We start from the raw sequence: 23,257 nt of genomic DNA, 5'->3' as shown, positions 1-23,257 counted from the left end.
CAATACACTCCTTAAAAACGTATCTCTTAGACCATGTCTTGGTCGCATGTCCCTCAGATCACCTGAGATGTCTCAGGGTCAAACCATGTCTGACTTACGTGAGGTGTATGTCATAGCTTTCTACTACATTGAGCTTGTAGAAACCCAGTGTTTATAAAACCGGTTTGTAAGGCTGCGCGTGGTCAAGGTGCCAGAAACAACATTATGTCAGTGCGTTGTGTCAAAGGCCAGCGAGGGGTTAACAGTGGGTGGGCGGGGGGGGGGGGGATGCGGGAAACAAGGATGTGGTCAGAAATTCTTTGAAATACATTGGTAAAAACAGCCGGCTCTGGTGGGAAGTCACGTGACTTGCTGCAACTTGGCCTCATTTGCATGCGGGAGTCCTGCCCCTTCGCACCTTTCTGGGCAAGCTGCAGGAGGCGAGGTGCGATCTGAAACTGCCCTCCCGTCCACGCCAGAGTGCCATCTTTATTTGTGGCTGGGTGGTTGCTAAACTCAACGAGGAGATGGACAGTCAGACTCTCCTAGCCTCTCTTTCAATGGCTATTGGAAAGTTGTTCTCGTTCGATAACACCCCCACTCCACCTCAATCCCAGTAACCCCACCTAACCTGCACATCTTTGGGCATTGGAAGGAAAGCGGAGCACCCGAAGGAAACCCACGCAGACACGGGGAGAACGTGCAAACTCTACACAGTCACCCGAGGCCGGAATCGAACCCGGTTCCTTGGCGCTGTGAGGGCAGTTGTGCGAAACACTGTGCCACTGTGCCGTTCAAACCTGTGGAACTGTTCTGGGTGAATGTCCCTCCGCGCGCACCCCTCCAGAGGCCACAACATCATGTGCGGAGCTCCGAAATGGACGCACACCAGCCAAGGCCCACCAGAGTTTTACGAAAGGCTTTGCTTTTATTACTCCGCACTCAGGACCTGGTAATCATTTTGGCCGCAGCGGCCAGTTCTCCCCCCGTATCCACCTCTCTCTCAGCACACCACTCACCTGTCCTCAGCTAGCGGCGGGAGAGGGGAGTAGTGTAAGTGTGTGTGTGGGGTGCGTGGTGTGTGTTGCATGGTGTGTGTGTGTGTGTGCGGTGTCTCGTGCGTTGTGTGTGTGTGCGCGTGTGGTGTCTGTGCATGTGGTGTGTATGTGCGTGGTGTGTGTGTGCATGGCGTGTGCGCGTGTGTGCATGGCGTGTGCGCGTGTGCTTGGTGTGTGTGTGTGCATGGTGTGTGTGCGTATGGTGTGCAGTGTGTGTGCATGGCGTGTGTGTGTGTGCATGGTGTGTGTGTGTGTGTGCATGGCGTGTGCGCGTGTGTGCATGGCGTGTGCGCGTGTGTGCATGGCGTGTGCGTGGCGTGCAGTGTGTGCACGTGTGTGCATGGCGTGTGTGTGTGTGCATGGTGTGCGCCTGGTGTGTGTGCACGCCTGGTTGGTGTGTGTGCATGGTGTGCAGTGTGTGTGCATGGTGTGTGCACGTGTGTGCATGGCGTGTGCGCGTGTGTGTGTGTGTGCATGGTGTGCGCCTGGTGTGTGTGTGCATGGTGTGCGCCTGGTGTGTGTGTGCGCGCCTGGTGTGTGTGCATGGTGTGTGTGTGTGTGCATGGTGTGTGTGTGTGTGTTTATCTTGAGCGTTTGACCGTGGTTTCCTCTTTCTCTGGAACTCGAGGTTGCAGATGATGGATTCTTAGAAGTTGGTTCAGAGGCTCACCAAGCAGGATCTGTGACCTGGTCCCTGCTCAATGAGGGGTGCGCCAGGCTTTACATGGGTAACCCCTGGCAGTCTGTCAATATTTACAGGGGGGTTCCCGGAGAGTGTGTCAGTATTTACAGGGGTGCCTCGGGGAGTGTGTCAATATTTACAGGGGTGCCCCGGGGAGTGTGTCAATATTTACACGGGGGCCCCTGGCAGTCTGTCAATATTTACAGGGGGGTTCCCGGGGAGTGTGTCAGTATTTACAGGGGGTCCTGGGGAGTGTGTCAGTATTTACAGGGGGTCCCGGGGAGTGTGTCAGTATTTACAGGGGGTCCCGGGGAGTGTGTCAGTATTTACAGGGGGTCCCGGGGAGTGTGTCAGTATTTACACGGGGTCCCGGGGAGTGTGTCAGTATTTACACGGGGTCCCGGGGAGTGTGTCAGTATTTACAGGGGGTCCCCGGGCAGTGTCAGTATTAACAGGGGGTCCCCGGGGAGTGTGTCAGTATTTACAGGGATTCCCGAGGAGTGTGTCAACATTTACAGAGGGTCCCGGGGAGTGTGTCAGTATTTACAGGGGGTTCCCGGGGGAGTGTGTCAGTATTTACAGGGGGTCCCGGGGAGTGTGTCAGTATTTACAGGGGGTCCCCGGGGAGTGTGTCAGTATTTACAGGGGGTTCCCGGGGGAGTGTGTCTGTATTTACAGGGGGTTCCCGGGGAGTGTCAGTATTTACAGGGGGTCCCGGGGAGTGTGTCAGTATTTACAGGGGGTCCCCAGGGAGTGTGTCAGTATTTACAGGGGGTTCCCGGGGAGTGTGACAGTATTTACAGGGGGTCCCCAGGGAGTGTGTCAGTATTTACAGGGGTCCCCGGGGAGTGTCAATATTTACAGGGGGTCCCGGGGAGTGTGTCAATATTTACAGGGGGTCCCCAGGGAGTATCAGTATTTACAGGGGGTCCCCGGGGAGTCTGTCAGTATTTACAGGGGGTCCCCGGGGAGTTTGTCAGTATTTACAGGGGGGGTTCCCGGGGAGTGTGTCAGTATTTACAGGGGTCCCCGGGGAGTGTCAGTATTTACAGGGGGTCCCCGGGGAGTTTGTCAGTATTTACAGGGGGTCTCCGGGGAGTGTGTCAGTATTTACAAAGGGGTCCCCGGGGAGTGTGTCAGTATTTACAGGGGTCCCCGGGGAGTGTGTCAGTATTTACAGGGGTCCCGGGGAGTGTGTCAGTATTTACAGGGTGTCTCCGGGGAGTGTGTCAGTATTTACAGGGGTCCCGGGGAGTGTGTCAGTATTTACAGGGGTTCTCCGGGGAGTGTGTCGGTATTTACAGCGGGGTCCCCTGGGGGGGGGGGGGGGGGGGGGGGGAGTGTGTCAGTATTTACAGGGGAGTCCCCGGGGAGTGTGTCAGTATTTACAGGGATTCCCCGAGGAGTGTGTCAACATTTACAGAGGGTCCCGGGGAGTGTGTCAGTATTTACAGGGGGTTCCCGGGGAGTGTGTCAGTATTTACAGGGGCTCCCGGGGAGTGTGTCAGTATTTACAGGGGGTCCCCGGGGAGTGTGTCAGTATTTACAGGGGGTTCCCGGGGGAGTGTGTCAGTATTTACAGGGGGTTCCCGGGGAGTGTCAGTATTTACAGGGGGTCCCGGGGAGTGTGTCAGTATTTACAGGGGGTCCCCGGGCAGTGTCAGTATTTACAGGGGGTCCCCGGGGAGTGTCAGTATTTACAGGGATTCCCCGGGGAGTGTGTCAATATTTACAGAGGGTCCCGGGGAGTGTGTCAGTATTTACAGGGGGTCCCGGGGAGTGTGTCAGTATTTACAGGGGGTCCCCAGGGAGTGTGTCAGTATTTACAGGGGTCCCCGGGGAGTGTGTCAATATTTACAGGGGGTCCCGGGGAGTGTGTCAATATTTACAGGGGGGTTTCCCCGGGAGTGTGTCAATATTTACAGGGGGTCCCCAGGGAGTGTGTCAGTATTTACAGGGTGTCCCCGGGGAGTGTGTCAGTATTTACAGGGGTCCCTGGGGAGTGTGTCAGTATTTACAGGGGGTTCCCGGGGAGTGTGTCAGTATTTACAGGGGTCCCTGGGGAGTGTGTCAGTATTTACAGGGGGTTCCCGGGGAGTGTGACAGTATTTACAGGGGGTCCCCAGGAAGTGTGTCAGTATTTACAAGGGTCCCCGGGGAGTGTGTCAATATTTACAGGGGGTCCGGGGGAGTGTGTCAATATTTACAGGGGGTCCCCAGGGAGTGTGTCAGTATTTACAGGGGGTTCCCAGGGAGTGTGTTAGTATTTACAGGGGTCCCCGGGGAGTGTGTCAATATTTACAGGAGGTCCCGGGGAGTGTGTCAATATTTACAGGGGGTCCCCAGGGAGTGTGTCAATATTTACAGGGGTCCCTGGGGAGTGTGTCAGTATTTACAGGGGGTTCCCGGGGAGTGTGTCAGTATTTACAGGGGTCCCCGGGGAGTCGGTCAGTATTTACAGGGGGTCCCCGGGGAGTGTCAGTATTTACAGGGGGTCCCCGGGGAGTGTGTCAGTATTTACAGGGGGTTCCCGGGGAGTGTGTCAGTATTTACAGGGGGTCCCCGGGGGGAGTGTGTCAGTATTTACAGGAGGTCATCGGGGAGTGTGTCTGTATTTACAGGGGGTTCCCGGGGAGTGTCAGTATTTACAGGAGGTCATCGGGGGGTGTGTCAGTATTTACAGGGGAGTCCCCGGGGAGTGTGTCAGTATTTACAGGGTGTCCCCGGGGAGTGTGTCAGTATTTACAGGGGCTCCCCGGGGAGTGTGTCAGTATTTACAGGGGGTTCCCGGGGAGTGTGTCAGTATTTACAGGGGGTCCCCGGGGAGTGTGTCAGTATTTACAGGGTGTCCCCGGGGAGTGTCAGCATTACAGGGGTCCCCGGGGAGTGTGTCAGTATTTACAGGGTGTCCCCGGGGAGTGTGTCAGTATTTACAGGGCGTCCCTGGGAGTGTATCAGTATTTACAGGGGGTCCCTGGGGAGTGTGTCAGTATTAAAAGGGGGGAGTTCCCAGGGAGTGTGTCAGCATAGTTGTGTCTTCCATCTTTATGCTGTGTTCTCTGCCTTGATGCTGAGCATCTGGGCTTCGTGCACTGCGATGGAGGTGCCACTGGGCTGCTGGAAGCCAGCTGTAAGGTTGGGCACCCTTTGGGAGGAGATGGGGTGGGTGCGAGCGTCAGTCACCTGCTGTGACAGAATGCCTCTGTTCCCCATCCCCTGTGTTTATTGGTGAGCATGTGCAGGCACAGGAGCCAATGTGTTGTCTGCAGCTAACCTGCTTGACGTATCTGTCCGATCTATGAATTATGATGCTCCTCTCTCTCTCTCTTTCTCGTTCAGCTGACCAGGTTTATGGCGATCAAGACATGCACGATGTGGTCAGGAAGCACTGCATGGATTACCTGGTAAGAGCTCCATGTCCCTTCCCACTTTCACCTCCCAACCCCAACACCCCCACCCCACCCCGCCACCTCCTGACTGACCCCACTCCATCCGAATCTCTGGTTGCAGGTGAAGAACGCTGACTACTTCTCCAACTACGTGACGGAAGACTTCACCACCTACATCAACCGCAAGCGGATGAGCAGCTGCCACGGCAACCACATCGAGATGCAGGCCATGGCGGAGATGTACAACCGGCCCGTCGAGGTGTACCAGTACAGCATGGCCGGGGAGGAGAATCTCGGTACGGGATCGTCGCAACCGCCACCTCGGGGTCTCCGGGTCCCCCTCTTGCGCAGTGAGCCTTTGCGGGACTGGAAACAATCGCAACGCGTGCTTGCTATGTAAACATCACTCTGTAATGATGCACCCTGGCCAGTGTGCCAGTGTGGCAGACATATTTTGCTGCTTGGCAGATTGTGTTACTGTTCAGATGCGCAGTATATTAAATATTTAGCGTATTTGCATGCACCCCCCCCCCCCACACACACACACATAAGAACTAGGAGCAGGAGTAGGCCATCTGGCCCCTCGAGCCTGATCCGCCATTCAATGAGATCATGGCTGATCTTTTGTGGACTCAGCTCCACTTTCCGGCCCGAACACCATATCCCCGAATCCCTTTATTCTTCAAAAAAACTATCTATCTTTATCTTCAAAACATTCAATGAAGGAGCCTCAACTGCTGCACTGGGCAAGGAATTCCATAGATTCACAACCCTTTGGGTGAAGAAATTCCTCCTAAACTCAGTCCTAAATCTACTTCCCCTTATCTTGAGGCTATGCCCCCTAGTTCTGCTTTCACCCGCCAGTGGAAACAACCTGCCCGCATCTATCCTATCTATTCCCTTCATAATTTTATATGTTTCTTTAAGTTCCCCCTTCATCCTTCTAAATCACACAAAACAACTCTAAATAGTTCTCGCCAAAGGTGGCACGGTGGGACTGCTGCCTCGCGGCGCTGAGGACCCAGGTTCGATCCCGGTCCTGGGCCACTGTCCGTGTGGAGTTTGCACATTCTCCCCGTGTTTGCGTGGGTTTCGCCCCCACAACCCAAAGATGTGCAGGGTAGGTGGATTGGCCACGCTAAATGGCCCCTTAATTGTAAAAAAAATAATTGAGTACTCTAAAATTATAAAATGAAAAAATCAATAAATTATTTCCGCCATAGTTTAGCAACCATCTTTCAGAAAAAAGGTGATGATCTAATTGCCTATTCTGTAATTACATTCTCCCCCACCAGTGCTCTAGTTGTTAACTCATTCCCATCTCTGTCTCCCTCTGTCTATCACTCCCTACCCCTTCCCTTCATCACCTGCCTCTCGGCCTCCCTTTTCATAGAACATACAGTGCAGAAGGAGGCCATTCGGCCCATCGAGTCTGCACCGACCCATTTAAGCCCTCGTTTCCACTCTATCCCCCTAACCCAATAACCCCCCCTAACCTTTTTGGACACGAAGGGCAATTTAGCACGGCCAATCCACCTAACCTGCACGTCTTTAGACTGTGGGAGGAAACCGGAGCACCCGGAGGAAACCCACGCTGACACAGGGCTGTTTAGCACAGGGCTAAATCACTGGCTTTGAAAGCAGTCCAAGGCAGGCCAGCAGCACGGTTCAATTCCCGTACCAGCCTCCCCGAACAGGTGCCGGAATGTGGCGACTAGGGGCTTTTCACAGTAACTTCGTTTGAAGCCTACTTGTGACAATAAGCGATTTTCATTTCATTTCACGTGCCGACTCCACACAGACAGTGACCCAAGCCGGGAATCGAACCTGGGACCCTGGCGCTGTGAAGCCACAGTGCTAATCACTTGTGCTACCGTGCTGCCCAAACCAACTCTGTCGTCTGTCCCCCTCCCTGTCCCTCTCCCTGTCCCTCTCCCTGTCCCTCTCCCATCTCCCTCTCCCTTCTCCCCTCTCCCTTCTCCCTCTCCCCGTCTCCCTCTCCCCGTCTCCCTCTCCCCGTCTCCCTCTCCCCGTCTCCCTCTCCCCGTCTCCCTCTCCCCGTCTCCCTCTCCCCATCTCCCTCTCCCCATCTCCCTCACTCCCCGTCTCCCTCTCCCCGTCTCCCGTCTCCCTCTCCCTGTCTCCCTCTCCTCTCTCCCGTCTCCCTCTCCCTCTCCCGACCAACGTCTCCCTCTCCCGTCCCCCTCCCCGCCACCCCCTCGCGCCCCTCTTTCTCCTTCCATGCCTCATGCGCCCCTGCCTCTCCTGCATAGGTGTCTCAGACCACTACCCCACCACCCTTCCTGTCCATCACTCCCTGCCGTCCCACTAAAATAAAGTGATTAACCAGTCAAATCCCCTTGGGGTTGTGCCGGGATCATGCTGTGCCCTTTCTGCACTGCCGGAGGAGTCGCCTTTCCAGAGACTGCATGAAACCGCAGCCCCTGTCTGCTCTCGCAGGTGCCAACCCCACTGTCATGTTTGAGATATGGTGGGAGGAGGGTGGATGGGGAGATGGAGTATGCCCTGGAGCCCAATGCTCACCCCTGAATCAGTGTTAGCTTTATATTGACAAAAGTAAAAGCGGGTGATCGAAGCGCTTTATCGCGATACAGGAAGACAGAGTACTGGGCTAATGGTAAGATTCTTGGCAGTGTGGATGAGCAGAGAGATCTCGGTGTCCATGTACATAGATCCCTGAAAGTTGCCACCCAGATTGAGAGGGTTGTTAAGAAGGTGTACGGTGTGTTAGCTTTTATTGGTAGAGGGATTGAGTTTCGGAGCCATGAGGTCATGTTGCAGCTGTACAAAACTCTGGTGCGGCCGCATTTGGAGTATTGCGTGCAATTCTGGTCGCCGCATTCTAGGATGTGGAAGCATTGGAAAGGGTGCAGAGGAGATTTACCAGAATGTTGCCTGGTATGGAGGGAAGATCTTATGAGGAAAGGCTGAGGGACATGAGGCTGTTTTCGTTAGAGAGAAGAAGGTTAAGAGGTGGTTTAATTGAGGCATACAAGATGATCAGAGGATTGGATAGGGTGGACAGTGAGAGCCTTTTTCCTCGGATGGTGATGTCTAGCACGAGGGGCTATAGCTTTAAATTGAGATGAGATAGATACAGGACAGATGTCAAGGTAGGTTCTTTACTCAGAGAGCAGTAAGGGCGTGGAATGCCCTGCCTGCAACAGTAGTGGACTCGCCAACACTAAGGGCATTCAAATGGTCATTGGATAGACATATGGACAATAAGGGAATAGTGTAAATGGGCTTTAGAGTGGTTTCATAGTTCGGCGCAACATCGAGGGCCGAAGGGCCTGTACTGCGCTGTAATGTTCTATGCTGCTTAGGAGACGGCACTGTGCTCTGGGGCAAAAGAAGTGCTACGTTGACTGTGGAGCGGTGAGGGTGGGCAACGGGGAGGGGGGCCCTGCGCCGGTGAAAGGCCCCGGGAGAGACGCGCGGGCCCCGTTTATTCTGGCGCCGGCGTCCCTCATGGCTCCTCTTTCTCACACTGGCAGAACCAATCAACACGTTTCACGGCATTCACCAGACGGAGGACGAGCCCATCAGGGTGAGCTACCACCGCAACATCCACTACAACTCCGTGGTGAACCCCAACAAGGCCACAATCGGGGTGGGCCTCGGCCTGCCAGCCTTCAAACCTGGCGTGAGTATGGCGCTGGCACACCACCCTCCCTCGCCCATTAGGACATTGTTGTCCCCCCCTCCGCGCATATTCCTCCACTACCGCCACGTTATGCGACCCGTCAGAAGTGCCCCAGTTGCGCCCTGAGGACAGATTGTCAAAGACCCACCTAGTTAGCCCCACTCGCCCATCATGCTTTCTACCTCTTGGGTTCCTAGAACCCTTTGGGGAGCTATTTCAGCTGCAAAATAATGAAGGAGCCACTGTCCCTTGCTGTCGTTTCACCAGCTTCAGTCAGCCTAGCCGAATCGTATCCAAACCGCATCACAGTTTATTGTTATACCTCTTGGGAGTGCAGAGTAGGACTCAGCGGCTGAGATGTTTAAGCTGCTCCCTCCCTTCTAACGCTGCCCAATAAAATCTCATTGCTGCAGCTTAGCAATACTCTGGTCACCTAGAGCGTAAGTGCAAAAACAATAGGCAGGTCCCGCTCAACCCCAGTGCGTGACGGCTGGCTTTGTGACCGCTGTCTTCCTCTATCTCCCACGCCCTCCCTTCTTTTCTGGGGCCACTGAGCGTAACTTGGTGCTAACCTCTCCCTCTCGCAGTCCGCAGACCAATCGCTGATGAAGAACGCCATCAAAACCTCGGAGGAGTCGTGGATCGAGCAGCAGATGCTGGAAGACAAAAAGCGGGCCACGGACTGGGAGGCCACGAACGAGGCCATCGAGGAGCAGGTCGCACGTGAGTCGTACTTGCAGTGGCTGCGCGACCAGGAGAAACAGGCCCGACAGGTGAGGAGGAACCTGCTCACTATAAAATTCTAGCTTTGAGGGCATCACGGTGGCGCAGTGGTTAGCACTGCTGCCTCACAGCGCCGAGGCCCCGGGTTCAATCCCGGCTCTGGATTACTGCCCGTGAGGAGTTGCACATTCTCCCCGTGTTTGCGTGGGTTTCGCCCACAACCCAAATATGTGCAGGGTAGGTGGATTGGCCACGCTAAATTGCCCCTTAATTGGTAAATAATGAATTGGGTGCAGTAAAAATAAAACAAAAACTTCTAGCTTTTATTCAGCATGGTGAGGATTGTTCACTGTGTAACTGTGCAGAGTCGCTGTGTATTCAGGGTGAGGATTGTTCACTGTGTAACTGCAGAGTCGCTGTGTATTCAGGGTGAGGATTGTTCACTGTGTAACTGTGCAGAGGCGCTGTGTATTCAGGGTAAGGATTGCTCACTGTGTAACTGTGCAGCATCGCTGTGTATTCAGGGTGAGGATTGCTCACTGTGTAACTGCCGTGTCGCTGTGTATTAAGGGTGAGTTTTGTTCACTGTGTAACTGCAGAGTTGCTGTGTATTCTGGGTAAGGATTGTTCACTGTGTAACTGCAGAGTCGCTGTGTATTCAGGGTGAGGATTGTTCACTGTGTAACTGCAGAGTCGCTGTGTATTCAGGGTGAGGATTGTTCACTGTGTAACTGCCGTGTCGCTGTGTATTCAGGGTGAGGATTGTTCACTGTGTAACTGTGCAGAGTCGCTGTGTATTCAGGGTGAGGATTGTTCACTGTGTAACTGCAGAGTCGCTGTGGATTCAGGGTGAGGATTGTTCACTGTGTAACTGTGCAGAGTCGCTGTGTATTCAGGGTAAGGATTGTTCACTGTGTAACTGCAGAGTCGTTGTGTATTCAGGGTGAGGATTGTTCACTGTGTAACTGACGTGTCGCTGTGTATTCAGGGTGAGGATTGTTCACTGTGTAACTGTGCAGAGTCGCTGTGTATTCAGGGTGAGGATTGTTCACTGTGTAACTGCAGAGTCGCTGTGGATTCAGGGTGAGGATTGTTAACTGTGTAACTGCAGAGTCGCTGTGTATTCAGGGTGAGGATTGTTCACTGTGTAACTGCAGAGTCGTTGTGTATTCAGGGTGAGGATTGTTCACTGTGTAACTGCCGTGTCGCTGTGTATTCAGGGTGAGGATTGTTCACTGTGTAACTGTGCAGAGTCGCTGTGTATTCAGGGTGAGGATTGTTCACTGTGTAACTGCAGAGTCGCTGTGGATTCAGGGTGAGGATTGTTCACTGTGTAACTGTGCAGAGTCGCTGTGTATTCAGGGTAAGGATTGTTCACTGTGTAACTGCAGAGTCGCTGTGTATTCAGGGTGAGGATTGTTCACTGTGTAACTGCAGAGTCGCTGTGGATTCAGGGTGAGGATTGTTCACTGTGTAACTGTGCAGAGTCGCTGTGTATTCAGGGTAAGGATTGTTCACTGTGTAACTGCAGAGTCGCTGTGGATTCAGGGTGAGGATTGTTCACTGTGTAACTGCAGAGTCGCTGTGCATTCAGGGTGAGGATTGTTCACTGTAACTGTGCAGAGTCGCTGTGTATTCAGGGTAAGGATGGTTCACTGTGTAACTGCAGAGTCGCCGTGTATTCAGGGTGAGGATTGTTCACTGTAACTGCAGAGTCGCTGTGGATTCAGGGTGAGGATTGTTCACTGTGTAACTGCAGAGTCGCTGTGGATTCAGGGTGAGGATTGTTCACTGTAACTGCAGAGTCGCTGTGGATTCAGGGTGAGGATTGTTCACTGTAACTGCAGAGTCGCTGTGTATTCAGGGTAAGGATTGCTCACTGTGTAACTGTGCAGCATCGCTGTGTATTCAGGGTGAGGATTGCTCACTGTGTAACTGCAGAGTCGCTGTGTATTCAGGGTGAGGATTGTTCACTGTAACTGCAGAGTTGCTGTGTATTCAGGGTGAGGATTGCTCACTGTGTAACTGTGCAGCATCGCTGTGTATTCCGGGTGAGGATTGCTCACTGTGTAACTGCAGAGTCGCTGTGTATTCAGGGTGAGGATTGTTCACTGTAACTGCAGAGTCGCTGTGTATTCAGGGTGAGGATTGTTCACTGTGTAACTGCAGAGTCGCTGTGTATTCAGGGTGAGGATTGTTCACTGTGTAACTGCAGAGTCGCTGTGTATTCAGGGTGAGGATTGTTCACTGTGTAACTGTGCAGCATCGCTGTGTATTCAGGGTGAGGAGGATTCACTGTGTAACTGTGCAGCATCGCTGTGTATTCAGGGTGAGGATTGTTCACTGTAACTGTGCAGAGTCGCTGTGTATTCAGGGTGAGGATGGTTCACTGTGTAACTGCAGAGTCGCTGTGTATTCAGGGTGAGGATTGTTCACTGTAACTGTGCAGAGTCGCTGTGTATTCAGGGTGAGGATGGTTCACTGTGTAACTGCAGAGTCGCTGTGTATTCAGGGTGAGGATTGTTCACTGTAACTGTGCAGAGTCGCTGTGTATTCAGGGTGAGGATGGTTCACTGTGTAACTGCAGAGTCGCTGTGTATTCAGGGTAAGGATTGTTCACTGTGTAACTGTGCAGAGTCACTGTGTATTCAGGGTAAGGATTGTTCACTGTGTAACTGTGCAGAGTCACTGTGTATTCAGGGTAAGGATTGTTCACTGTGTAACTGTGCAGAGTCGCTGTGTATTCAGGGTGAGGATTGTTCACTGTGTAACTGCAGAGTCGCTGTGTATTCAGGGTGAGGATTGTTCACTGTGTAACTGTGCAGAGTCGCTGTGTATTCCGGGTAAGGATTGTTCACTGTGTAACTGCAGAGTCGCTGTGTATTCAGGGTAAGGATTGCTCACTGTGTAACTGTGCAGCATCGCTGTGTATTCAGGGTGAGGATTGCTCACTGTGTAACTGCAGAGTCGCTGTGTATTCAGGGTGAGGATTGTTCACTGTAACTGCAGAGTCGCTGTGTATTCAGGGTGAGGATTGCTCACTGTGTAACTGTGCAGCATCGCTGTGTATTCAGGGTGAGGATTGCTCACTGTGTAACTGCAGAGTCGCTGTGTATTCAGGGTGAGGATTGTTCACTGTAACTGCAGAGTCGCTGTGTATTCAGGGTGAGGATTGCTCACTGTGTAACTGTGCAGCATCGCTGTGTATTCAGGGTGAGGATTGCTCACTGTGTAACTGCAGAGTCGCTGTGTATTCAGGGTGAGGATTGTTCACTGTGTAACTGTGCAGAGTCGCTGTGTATTCAGGGTGAGGATTGTTCACTGTAACTGCAGAGTCGCTGTGTATTCAGGGTGAGGATGGTTCACTGTGTAACTGCAGAGTCGCTGTGTATTCAGGGTGAGGATTGTTCACTGTAACTGTGCAGAGTCGCTGTGTATTCAGGGTGAGGATGGTTCACTGTGTAACTGCAGAGTCGCTGTGTATTCAGGGTAAGGATTGTTCACTGTGTAAATGTGGAGAGTCGCTGTGTATTCAGGGTGAGGATTGTTCACTGTGTAACTGTGCAGAGTCACTGTGTATTCAGGGTAAGGATTGTTCACTGTGTAACTGTGCAGAGTCGCTGTGTATTCAGGGTGAGGATTGTTCACTGTGTAACTGCAGAGTCGCTGTGTATTCAGGGTGAGGATGGTTCACTGTAACTGCAGAGTCGCTGTGTATTCAGGGTAAGGATTGTTCACTGTGTAACTGCAGAGTCGCTGTGTATTCAGGGTGAGGTTGGTTCACTGTGTAACTGCAGAGTCGCTGTGGATTCAGAGTGAGGATTGTTCACTGTAACTGCAGAGTCGTTGTGTATTCAGGGTGAGGATTGCTCACTGTGTAACTGCAGAGTCGCTGTGTATTCAGGGTGAGGATTGTTCACTGTGTAACTGCAGAGTCGCTGTGTATTCAGGGTGAGGATTGTTCACTGTGTAACTGTGCAGAGTCGCTGTGTATTCAGGGTGAGGATTGTTCACTGTGTCACTGTGTAACTGTGCAGCATCGCTGTGTATTCAGGGTGAGGATTGTTCACTGTAACTGTGCAGAGTCGCTGTGTATTCAGGGTGAGGATGGTTCACTGTGTAACTGCAGAGTCGCTGTGTATTCAGGGTGAGAATTGTTCACTGTAACTGTGCAGAGTCGCTGTGTATTCAGGGTGAGGATGGTTCACTGTGTAACTGCAGAGTCGCTGTGTATTCAGGGTAAGGATTGTTCACTGTGTAAATGTGGAGAGTCGCTGTGTATTCAGGGTGAGGATTGTTCACTGTGTAACTGTGCAGAGTCACTGTGTATTCAGGGTAAGGATTGTTCACTGTGTAACTGTGCAGAGTCGCTGTGTATTCAGGGTGAGGATTGTTCACTGTGTAACTGCAGAGTCGCTGTGTATTCAGGGTGAGGATTGTTCACTGTGTAACTGTGCAGAGTCGCTGTGTATTCAGGGTAAGGATTGTTCACTGTGTAACTGCAGAGTCGCTGTGTATTCAGGGTGAGGATTGTTCACTGTGTAACTGCAGAGTTGCTGTGTATTCAGGGTGAGGATTGTTCACTGTAACTGCAGTGCCGCTGTGTATTCAGGGTGAGGGTTATTCACTGTGTAACTGTGCAGAGTCGCTGTGTATTCAGGGTAAGGATTGTTCACTGTGTAACTCTGCAGAGTCGCTGTGTATTCCGGGTGAGGATTGTTCACTGTAACTGTGCAGAGTCACTGTGTATTCAGGGTAAGGATTGTTCACTGTGTAACTGTGCAGAGTCGCTGTGTATTCAGGGTGAGGATTGTTCACGGTGTAACTGCAGAGTCGCTGTGTATTCAGGGTGAGGATTGTTTACTGTGTAAGTGTGCAGAGTCGCTGTGTATTCAGGGTAAGGATTGTTCACTGTGTAACTGCAGAGTCGCTGTGTATTCAGGATTGTTCACTATGTAACTGTGCAGAGTCGTTGTGTATTCAGCGTGAGGATTGTTCACTATGTAACTGTGCAGAGTCGTTGTGTATTCAGCGTGAGGATTGTTCACTGTGTAACTGCAGAGTCGCTGTGTATTCAGGGTGAGGGTTATTCACTTTGTAACTGTGCAGAGTCGCTGTGTATTCAGGGTAAGGATTGTTCACTGCATAACTGTGCAGAGTCGCTGTGTATTCAGGGTGAGGATGGTTCACCGTATAACTGCAGAGCCGCTGTGTATTCAGGGTAAGGATTGTTCACTGCATAACTGCAGAGTCGCTGTGTATTCAGGGTAAGGATGGTTCACTGTGTAACTGTGCAGAGTCTATGTGTAGTGTGGGTAAGGATGGTTCACTGTGTAACTGTGCAGAATCGCTGTGTAGTCTGGTATTCTGGGTAAGGATTGTTCACTGTGTAACTGCAGAGTCGCTGTGTATTCAGGGTGAGGATTGTTCACTGTGTAACTGTGCAGAGTCGCTGTGTATTCAGGGTGAGGATTGTTCACTGTGTAACTGCAGAGTCGCTGTGTATTCAGGGTGAGGATTGTTCACTGTGTAACTGCAGAGTCGCTGTGTATTCAGGGTGAGGATTGTTCACTGTGTAAATGTGGAGAGTCGCTGTGTATTCAGGGTGAGGATTGTTCACTGTGTAACTGTGCAGAGTCGCTGTGTATTCAGGGTGAGGATTGTTCACTGTGAAACTGCAGAGTCGCTGTGTATTCAGGGTGAGGATTGTTCACTGTGTAACTGTGCAAAGTCGCTGTGTATTCCGGGTAAGGATTGTTCACTGTAACTGCAGAGTCGCTGTGTATTCAGGGTAAGGATTGCTCACTGTGTAACTGTGCAGCATCGCTGTGTATTCAGGGTGAGGATTGCTCACTGTGTAACTGCAGAGTCGCTGTGTATTCAGGGTGAGGATTGTTCACTGTAACTGCAGAGCCGCTGTGTATTCAGGGTGAGGATTGCTCACTGTGTAACTGTGCAGCATCGCTGTGTATTCAGGGTGAGGATTGCTCACTGTGTAACTGCAGAGTCGCTGTGTATTCAGGGTGAGGATTGTTCACTGTGTAACTGTGCAGAGTCGCTGTGTATTCAGGGTGAGGATTGTTCACTGTGTAACTGCAGAGTCGCTGTGTATTCAGGGTGAGGATTGTTCACTGTGTAACTGTGCAGAGTCGCTGTGTATTCAGGGTGAGGATTGTTCACTGTAACTGCAGAGTCGCTGTGTATTCAGGGTGAGGATGGTTCACTGTGTAACTGCAGAGTCGCTGTGTATTCAGGGTGAGGATTGTTCACTGTAACTGTGCAGAGTCGCTGTGTATTCAGGGTGAGGATGGTTCACTGTGTAACTGCAGAGTCGCTGTGTATTCAGGGTAAGGATAGTTCACTGTGTAAATGTGGAGAGTCGCTGTGTATTCAGGGTGAGGATGGTTCACTGTGTAACTGCAGAGTCGCTGTGTATTCAGGGTAAGGATTGTTCACTGTGTAAATGTGGAGAGTCGCTGTTTATTCAGGGTGAGGATTGTTCACTGTGTAACTGTGCAGAGTCACTGTGTATTCAGGGTAAGGATTGTTCACTGTGTAACTGTGCAGAGTCGCTGTGTATTCAGGGTGAGGATTGTTCACTGTGTAACTGCAGAGTCGCTGTGTATTCAGGGTGAGGATTGTTCACTGTGTAACTGTGCAGAGTCGCTGTGTATTCAGGGTAAGGATTGTTCACTGTGTAACTGTGCAGAGTCGCTGTGTATTCAGGGTGAGGATTGTTCACTGTGTAACTGCAGAATCGCTGTGTATTCAGGGTGAGGATTGTTCACTGTAACTGTGCAGAGTCGCTGTGTATTCAGGGTAAGGATTGTTCACTGTGTAACTGCAGAGTCGCTGTGTATTCAGGGTGAGGATTGTTCACTGTGTAACTGCAGAGTCGCTGTGTATTCAGGGTGAGGATTGTTCACTCTGTAACTGTGCAGAGTCGCTGTGTATTCAGGGTCAGGATTGTTCACTGTGTAACTGCAGAGTCGCTGTGTATTCAGGGTGAGGATTGTTCACTATGTAACTGTGCAGAGTCGTTGTGTATTCAGGGTGAGGATTGTTCACTGTGTAACTGCAGAGTCGCTGTGTATTCAGGGTGAGGGTTATTCACTGTGTAACTGTGCAGAGTCGCTGTGTATTCAGGGTAAGGATTGTTCACTGTGTAACTGTGCAGAGTCGCTGTGTATTCCGGGTGAGGATTGTTCACTGTGTAACTGTGCAGAGTCGCTGTGTATTCAGGGTGAGGATTGTTCACGGTGTAACTGTGCAGAGTCGCTGTGTATTCAGGGTGAGGATTGTTCACGGTGTAACTGTGCAGAGTCACTGTGTATTCAGGGTAAGGATTGTTCACTGTGTAACTGTGCAGAGTCGCTGTGTATTCAGGGTGAGGATTGTTCACGGTGTAACTGCAGAGTCGCTGTGTATTCAGGGTGAGGATTGTTCACTGTGTAACTGTGCAGAGTCGCTGTGTATTCAGGGTAAGGATTGTTCACTGTGTAACTGCAGAGTCGCTGTGTATTCAGGGTGAGGATTGTTCACTATGTAACTGTGCAGAGTCGTTGTGTATTCAGGGTGAGGATTGTTCACTGTGCAACTGCAGAGTCGCTGTGTATTCAGGGTGAGGGTTATTCACTGTGTAACTGTGCAGAGTCGCTGTGTATTCAGGGTAAGGATTGTTCACTGCATAACTGTGCAGAGTCGCTGTGTATTCAGGGTGAGGATGGTTCACCGCATAACTGCAGAGCCGCTGTGTATTCAGGGTAAGGATAGTTCACTGCATAACTGCAGATGTCGCTGTGTATTCAGGGTAAGGATTGTTCACTGCATAACTGTGCAGAGTCTATGTGTAGTCTGGGTAAGGATGGTTCACTGTGTAACTGTGCAGAATCGCTGTGTAGTCTGGTATTCTGGGTAAGGATTGTTCACTGTGTAACTGCAGAGTCGCTGTGTATTCAGGGTGAGGATTGTTCACTCTGTAACTGTGCAGAGTCGCTGTGTATTCAGGGTGAGGAGGATTCACTGTGTAACTGTGCAGAGTCGCTGTGTATTCAGGGTAAGGATTGTTCACTGTGTAACAGTGCAGAGTCGCTGTGTATTCAGGGTAAGGATTGTTCACTGTGTAACAGTGCAGAGTCACTGTGTATTCCGGGTAAGGATTGTTCACTAACTGCAGAGTCGCTGTGTATTCAGGGTGAGGATGGTTCACTGCATAACTGCAGAGTCGCTGTGTATTCAGGGTGAGGAGGATTCATTGTGTAACTGTGCAGAGTCGCTGTGTATTCAGGGTAAGGATTGTTCACTGCATAACTGTGCAGAGTCGCTGTGTATTCAGGGTGAGGATGGTTCACCGCATAACTGCAGAGCCGCTGTGTATTCAGGGTAAGGATAGTTCACTGCATAACTGCAGAGTCGCTGTGTATTCAGGGTGAGGATTGTTCACGGTGTAACTGCAGAGTCGCTGTGTATTCAGGGTGAGGATTGTTCACTGTGTAACTGTGCAGAGTCGCTGTGTATTCAGGGTAAGGATTGTTCACTGTGTAACTGCAGAGTCGCTGTGTATTCAGGGTGAGGATTGTTCACTATGTAACTGTGCAGAGTCGTTGTGTATTCAGGGTGAGGATTGTTCACTGTGCAGCTGCAGAGTCGCTGTGTATTCAGGGTGAGGGTTATTCACTGTGTAACTGTGCAGAGTCGCTGTGTATTCAGGGTAAGGATTGTTCACTGCATAACTGTGCAGAGTCGCTGTGTATTCAGGGTGAGGATGGTTCACCGCATAACTGCAGAGCCGCTGTGTATTCAGGGTAAGGATAGTTCACTGCATAACTGCAGATGTCGCTGTGTATTCAGGGTAAGGATTGTTCACTGCATAACTGTGCAGAGTCTATGTGTAGTCTGGGTAAGGATGGTTCACTGTGTAACTGTGCAGAATCGCTGTGTAGTCTGGTATTCTGGGTAAGGATTGTTCACTGTGTAACTGCAGAGTCGCTGTGTATTCAGGGTGAGGATTGTTCACTCTGTAACTGTGCAGAGTCGCTGTGTATTCAGGGTGAGGAGGATTCACTGTGTAACTGTGCAGAGTCGCTGTGTATTCAGGGTAAGGATTGTTCACTGTGTAACAGTGCAGAGTCGCTGTGTATTCAGGGTAAGGATTGTTCACTGTGTAACAGTGCAGAGTCACTGTGTATTCCGGGTAAGGATTGTTCACTAACTGCAGAGTCGCTGTGTATTCAGGGTGAGGATGGTTCACTGCATAACTGCAGAGTCGCTGTGTATTCAGGGTGAGGAGGATTCATTGTGTAACTGTGCAGAGTCGCTGTGTATTCAGGGTAAGGATTGTTCACTGCATAACTGTGCAGAGTCGCTGTGTATTCAGGGTGAGGATGGTTCACCGCATAACTGCAGAGCCGCTGTGTATTCAGGGTAAGGATAGTTCACTGCATAACTGCAGATGTCGCTGTGTATTCAGGGTAAGGATTGTTCACTGCATAACTGTGCAGAGTCGCTGTGTATTCAGGGTAAGGATGGTTCACTGTGTAACTGTGCAGAGTCTATGTGTAGTCTGGGTAAGGATGGTTCACTGTGTAACTGTGCAGAATCGCTGTGTAGTCTGGTATTCTGGGTAAGGATTGTTCACTGTGTAACTGCAGAATCGCTGTGTATTCAGGGTGAGGATTGTTCACTCTGTAACTGTGCAGAATCGCTGTGTATTCAGGGTGAGGAGGATTCACTGTGTAACTGTGCAGAGTCGCTGTGTATTCAGGGTAAGGATTGTTCACTGTGTAACAGTGCAGAGTCGCTGTGTATTCAGGGTAAGGATTGTTCACTGTGTAACTGTGCAGAGTCGCTGTGTATTCAGGGTGAGGATTGTTCACTGTAACTGCAGAGTCGCTGTGTATTCAGGGTGAGGATTGTTCACTGTGTAACTGCAGAGTCGCTGTGTATTCAGGGTGAGGATTGTTCACTGTGTAACTGCAGAGTCGCTGTGTATTCAGGGTGAGGATTGTTCACTGTGTAACTGTGCAGCATCGCTGTGTATTCAGGGTGAGGATTGTTCACTGTAACTGTGCAGAGTCGCTGTGTATTCAGGGTGAGGATGGTTCACTGTGTAACTGCAGAGTCGCTGTGTATTCAGGGTGAGGATTGTTCACTGTAACTGTGCAGAGTCGCTGTGTATTCAGGGTGAGGATGGTTCACTGTGTAACTGCAGAGTCGCTGTGTATTCAGGGTAAGGATTGTTCACTGTGTAACTGTGCATTCAGGGTAAGGATTGTTCACTGTGTAACTGTGCAGAGTCACTGTGTATTCAGGGTAAGGATTGTTCACTGTGTAACTGTGCAGAGTCGCTGTGTATTCAGGGTGAGGATTGTTCACTGTGTAACTGCAGAGTCGCTGTGTATTCAGGGTGAGGATTGTTCACTGTGTAACTGTGCAGAGTCGCTGTGTATTCCGGGTAAGGATTGTTCACTGTGTAACTGCAGAGTCGCTGTGTATTCAGGGTAAGGATTGCTCACTGTGTAACTGTGCAGCATCGCTGTGTATTCAGGGTGAGGATTGCTCACTGTGTAACTGCAGAGTCGCTGTGTATTCAGGGTGAGGATTGTTCACTGTAACTGCAGAGTCGCTGTGTATTCAGGGTGAGGATTGCTCACTGTGTAACTGTGCAGCATCGCTGTGTATTCAGGGTGAGGATTGCTCACTGTGTAACTGCAGAGTCGCTGTGTATTCAGGGTGAGGATTGTTCACTGTAACTGCAGAGTCGCTGTGTATTCAGGGTGAGGATTGCTCACTGTGTAACTGTGCAGCATCGCTGTGTATTCAGGGTGAGGATTGCTCACTGTGTAACTGCAGAGTCGCTGTGTATTCAGGGTGAGGATTGTTCACTGTGTAACTGTGCAGAGTCGCTGTGTATTCAGGGTGAGGATTGTTCACTGTGTAACTGTGCAGCATCGCTGTGTATTCAGGGTGAGGATTGTTCACTGTAACTGCAGAGTCGCTGTGTATTCAGGGTGAGGATGGTTCACTGTGTAACTGCAGAGTCGCTGTGTATTCAGGGTGAGGATTGTTCACTGTAACTGTGCAGAGTCGCTGTGTATTCAGGGTGAGGATGGTTCACTGTGTAACTGCAGAGTCGCTGTGTATTCAGGGTAAGGATTGTTCACTGTGTAAATGTGGAGAGTCGCTGTGTATTCAGGGTGAGGATTGTTCACTGTGTAACTGTGCAGAGTCACTGTGTATTCAGGGTAAGGATTGTTCACTGTGTAACCGTGCAGAGTCGCTGTGTATTCAGGGTGAGGATTGTTCACTGTGTAACTGCAGAGTCGCTGTGTATTCAGGGTGAGGATTGTTCACTGTAACTGCAGAGTCGCTGTGTATTCAGGGTAAGGATTGTTCACTGTGTAACTGCAGAGTCGCTGTGTATTCAGGGTGAGGTTGGTTCACTGTGTAACTGCAGAGTCGCTGTGGATTCAGAGTGAGGATTGTTCACTGTAACTGCAGAGTCGTTGTGTATTCAGGGTGAGGATTGCTCACTGTGTAACTGTGCAGCATCGCTGTGTATTCAGGGTGAGGATTGCTCACTGTGTAACTGCAGAGTCGCTGTGTATTCAGGGTGAGGATTGTTCACTGTAACTGCAGAGTCGCTGTGTATTCAGGGTGAGGATTGCTCACTGTGTAACTGTGCAGCATCGCTGTGTATTCAGGGTGAGGATTGCTCACTGTGTAACTGCAGAGTCGCTGTGTATTCAGGGTGAGGATTGTTCACTGTGTAACTGTGCAGAGTCGCTGTGTATTCAGGGTGAGGATTGTTCACTGTGTAACTGCCGAGTCGCTGTGTATTCAGGGTGAGGATTGTTCACTGTGTAACTGCAGAGTCGCTGTGTATTCAGGGTGAGGATTGTTCACTGTGTAACTGTGCAGAGTCGCTGTGTATTCAGGGTGAGGATTGTTCACTGTGTCACTGTGTAACTGTGCAGCATCGCTGTGTATTCAGGGTGAGGATTGTTCACTGTAACTGTGCAGAGTCGCTGTGTATTCAGGGTGAGGATGGTTCACTGTGTAACTGCAGAGTCGCTGTGTATTCAGGGTGAGAATTGTTCACTGTAACTGTGCAGAGTCGCTGTGTATTCAGGGTGAGGATGGTTCACTGTGTAACTGCAGAGTCGCTGTGTATTCAGGGTAAGGATTGTTCACTGTGTAAATGTGGAGAGTCGCTGTGTATTCAGGGTGAGGATTGTTCACTGTGTAACTGTGCAGAGTCACTGTGTATTCAGGGTAAGGATTGTTCACTGTGTAACTGTGCAGAGTCGCTGTGTATTCAGGGTAAGGATTGTTCACTGTGTAACTGCAGAGTCGCTGTGTATTCAGGGTGAGGATTGTTCACTGTGTAACTGCAGAGTTGCTGTGTATTCAGGGTGAGGATTGTTCACTGTAACTGCAGTGCCGCTGTGTATTCAGGGTGAGGGTTATTCACTGTGTAACTGTGCAGAGTCGCTGTGTATTCAGGGTAAGGATTGTTCACTGTGTAACTCTGCAGAGTCGCTGTGTATTCCGGGTGAGGATTGTTCACTGTAACTGTGCAGAGTCACTGTGTATTCAGGGTAAGGATTGTTCACTGTGTAACTGTGCAGAGTCGCTGTGTATTCAGGGTGAGGATTGTTCACGGTGTAACTGCAGAGTCGCTGTGTATTCAGGGTGAGGATTGTTTACTGTGTAACTGTGCAGAGTCGCTGTGTATTCAGGGTAAGGATTGTTCACTGTGTAACTGCAGAGTCGCTGTGTATTCAGGGTGAGGATTGTTCACTATGTAACTGTGCAGAGTCGTTGTGTATTCAGCGTGAGGATTGTTCACTGTGTAACTGCAGAGTCGCTGTGTATTCAGGGTGAGGGTTATTCACTTTGTAACTGTGCAGAGTCGCTGTGTATTCAGGGTAAGGATTGTTCACTGCATAACTGTGCAGAGTCGCTGTGTATTCAGGGTGAGGATGGTTCACCGTATAACTGCAGAGCCGCTGTGTATTCAGGGTAAGGATTGTTCACTGCATAACTGCAGAGTCGCTGTGTATTCAGGGTAAGGATGGTTCACTGTGTAACTGTGCAGAGTCTATGTGTAGTGTGGGTAAGGATGGTTCACTGTGTAACTGTGCAGAATCGCTGTGTAGTCTGGTATTCTGGGTAAGGATTGTTCACTGTGTAACTGCAGAGTCGCTGTGTATTCAGGGTGAGGATTGTTCACTGTGTAACTGTGCAGAGTCGCTGTGTATTCAGGGTGAGGATTGTTCACTGTGTAACTGCAGAGTCGCTGTGTATTCAGGGTGAGGATTGTTCACTGTGTAACTGCAGAGTCGCTGTGTATTCCGGGTGAGGATTGTTCACTGTAACTGTGCAGAGTCACTGTGTATTCAGGGTAAGGATTGTTCACTGTGTAACTGTGCAGAGTCGCTGTGTATTCAGGGTGAGGATTGTTCACGGTGTAACTGCAGAGTCGCTGTGTATTCAGGGTGAGGATTGTTTACTGTGTAACTGTGCAGAGTCGCTGTGTATTCAGGGTAAGGATTGTTCACTGTGTAACTGCAGAGTCGCTGTGTATTCAGGGTGAGGATTGTTCACTATGTAACTGTGCAGAGTCGTTGTGTATTCAGCGTGAGGATTGTTCACTGTGTAACTGCAGAGTCGCTGTGTATTCAGGGTGAGGGTTATTCACTTTGTAACTGTGCAGAGTCGCTGTGTATTCAGGGTAAGGATTGTTCACTGCATAACT

The 23,257-nt window shown here is 50.6% G+C and overlaps 1 protein-coding gene across 1 annotated transcript in view; it reads left to right on the top strand.

Moving 5' to 3' along the window:
* otud5a (OTU deubiquitinase 5a) overlaps positions 1-23,257 on the top strand; it is a 149,210-nt gene that overhangs the window by 4,398 nt on the left and 121,555 nt on the right. The window contains exons 2-5 of the mRNA XM_072489026.1: positions 5,059-5,123; positions 5,230-5,404; positions 8,627-8,775; positions 9,363-9,548. Coding sequence (XP_072345127.1) covers positions 5,059-5,123; positions 5,230-5,404; positions 8,627-8,775; positions 9,363-9,548 — 575 coding nt within the window. The remainder of the gene's footprint in view (positions 1-5,058; positions 5,124-5,229; positions 5,405-8,626; positions 8,776-9,362; positions 9,549-23,257) is intronic.

This window comes from Scyliorhinus torazame, chromosome 22 (genome assembly GCF_047496885.1).
Source record: "Scyliorhinus torazame isolate Kashiwa2021f chromosome 22, sScyTor2.1, whole genome shotgun sequence".
In the NCBI taxonomy this organism is placed as follows: domain Eukaryota; kingdom Metazoa; phylum Chordata; class Chondrichthyes; order Carcharhiniformes; family Scyliorhinidae; genus Scyliorhinus; species Scyliorhinus torazame.
The sequence above is the reverse complement of the archived record's forward strand: the minus strand, read 5'-3'. Positions and strand labels throughout refer to the sequence as shown.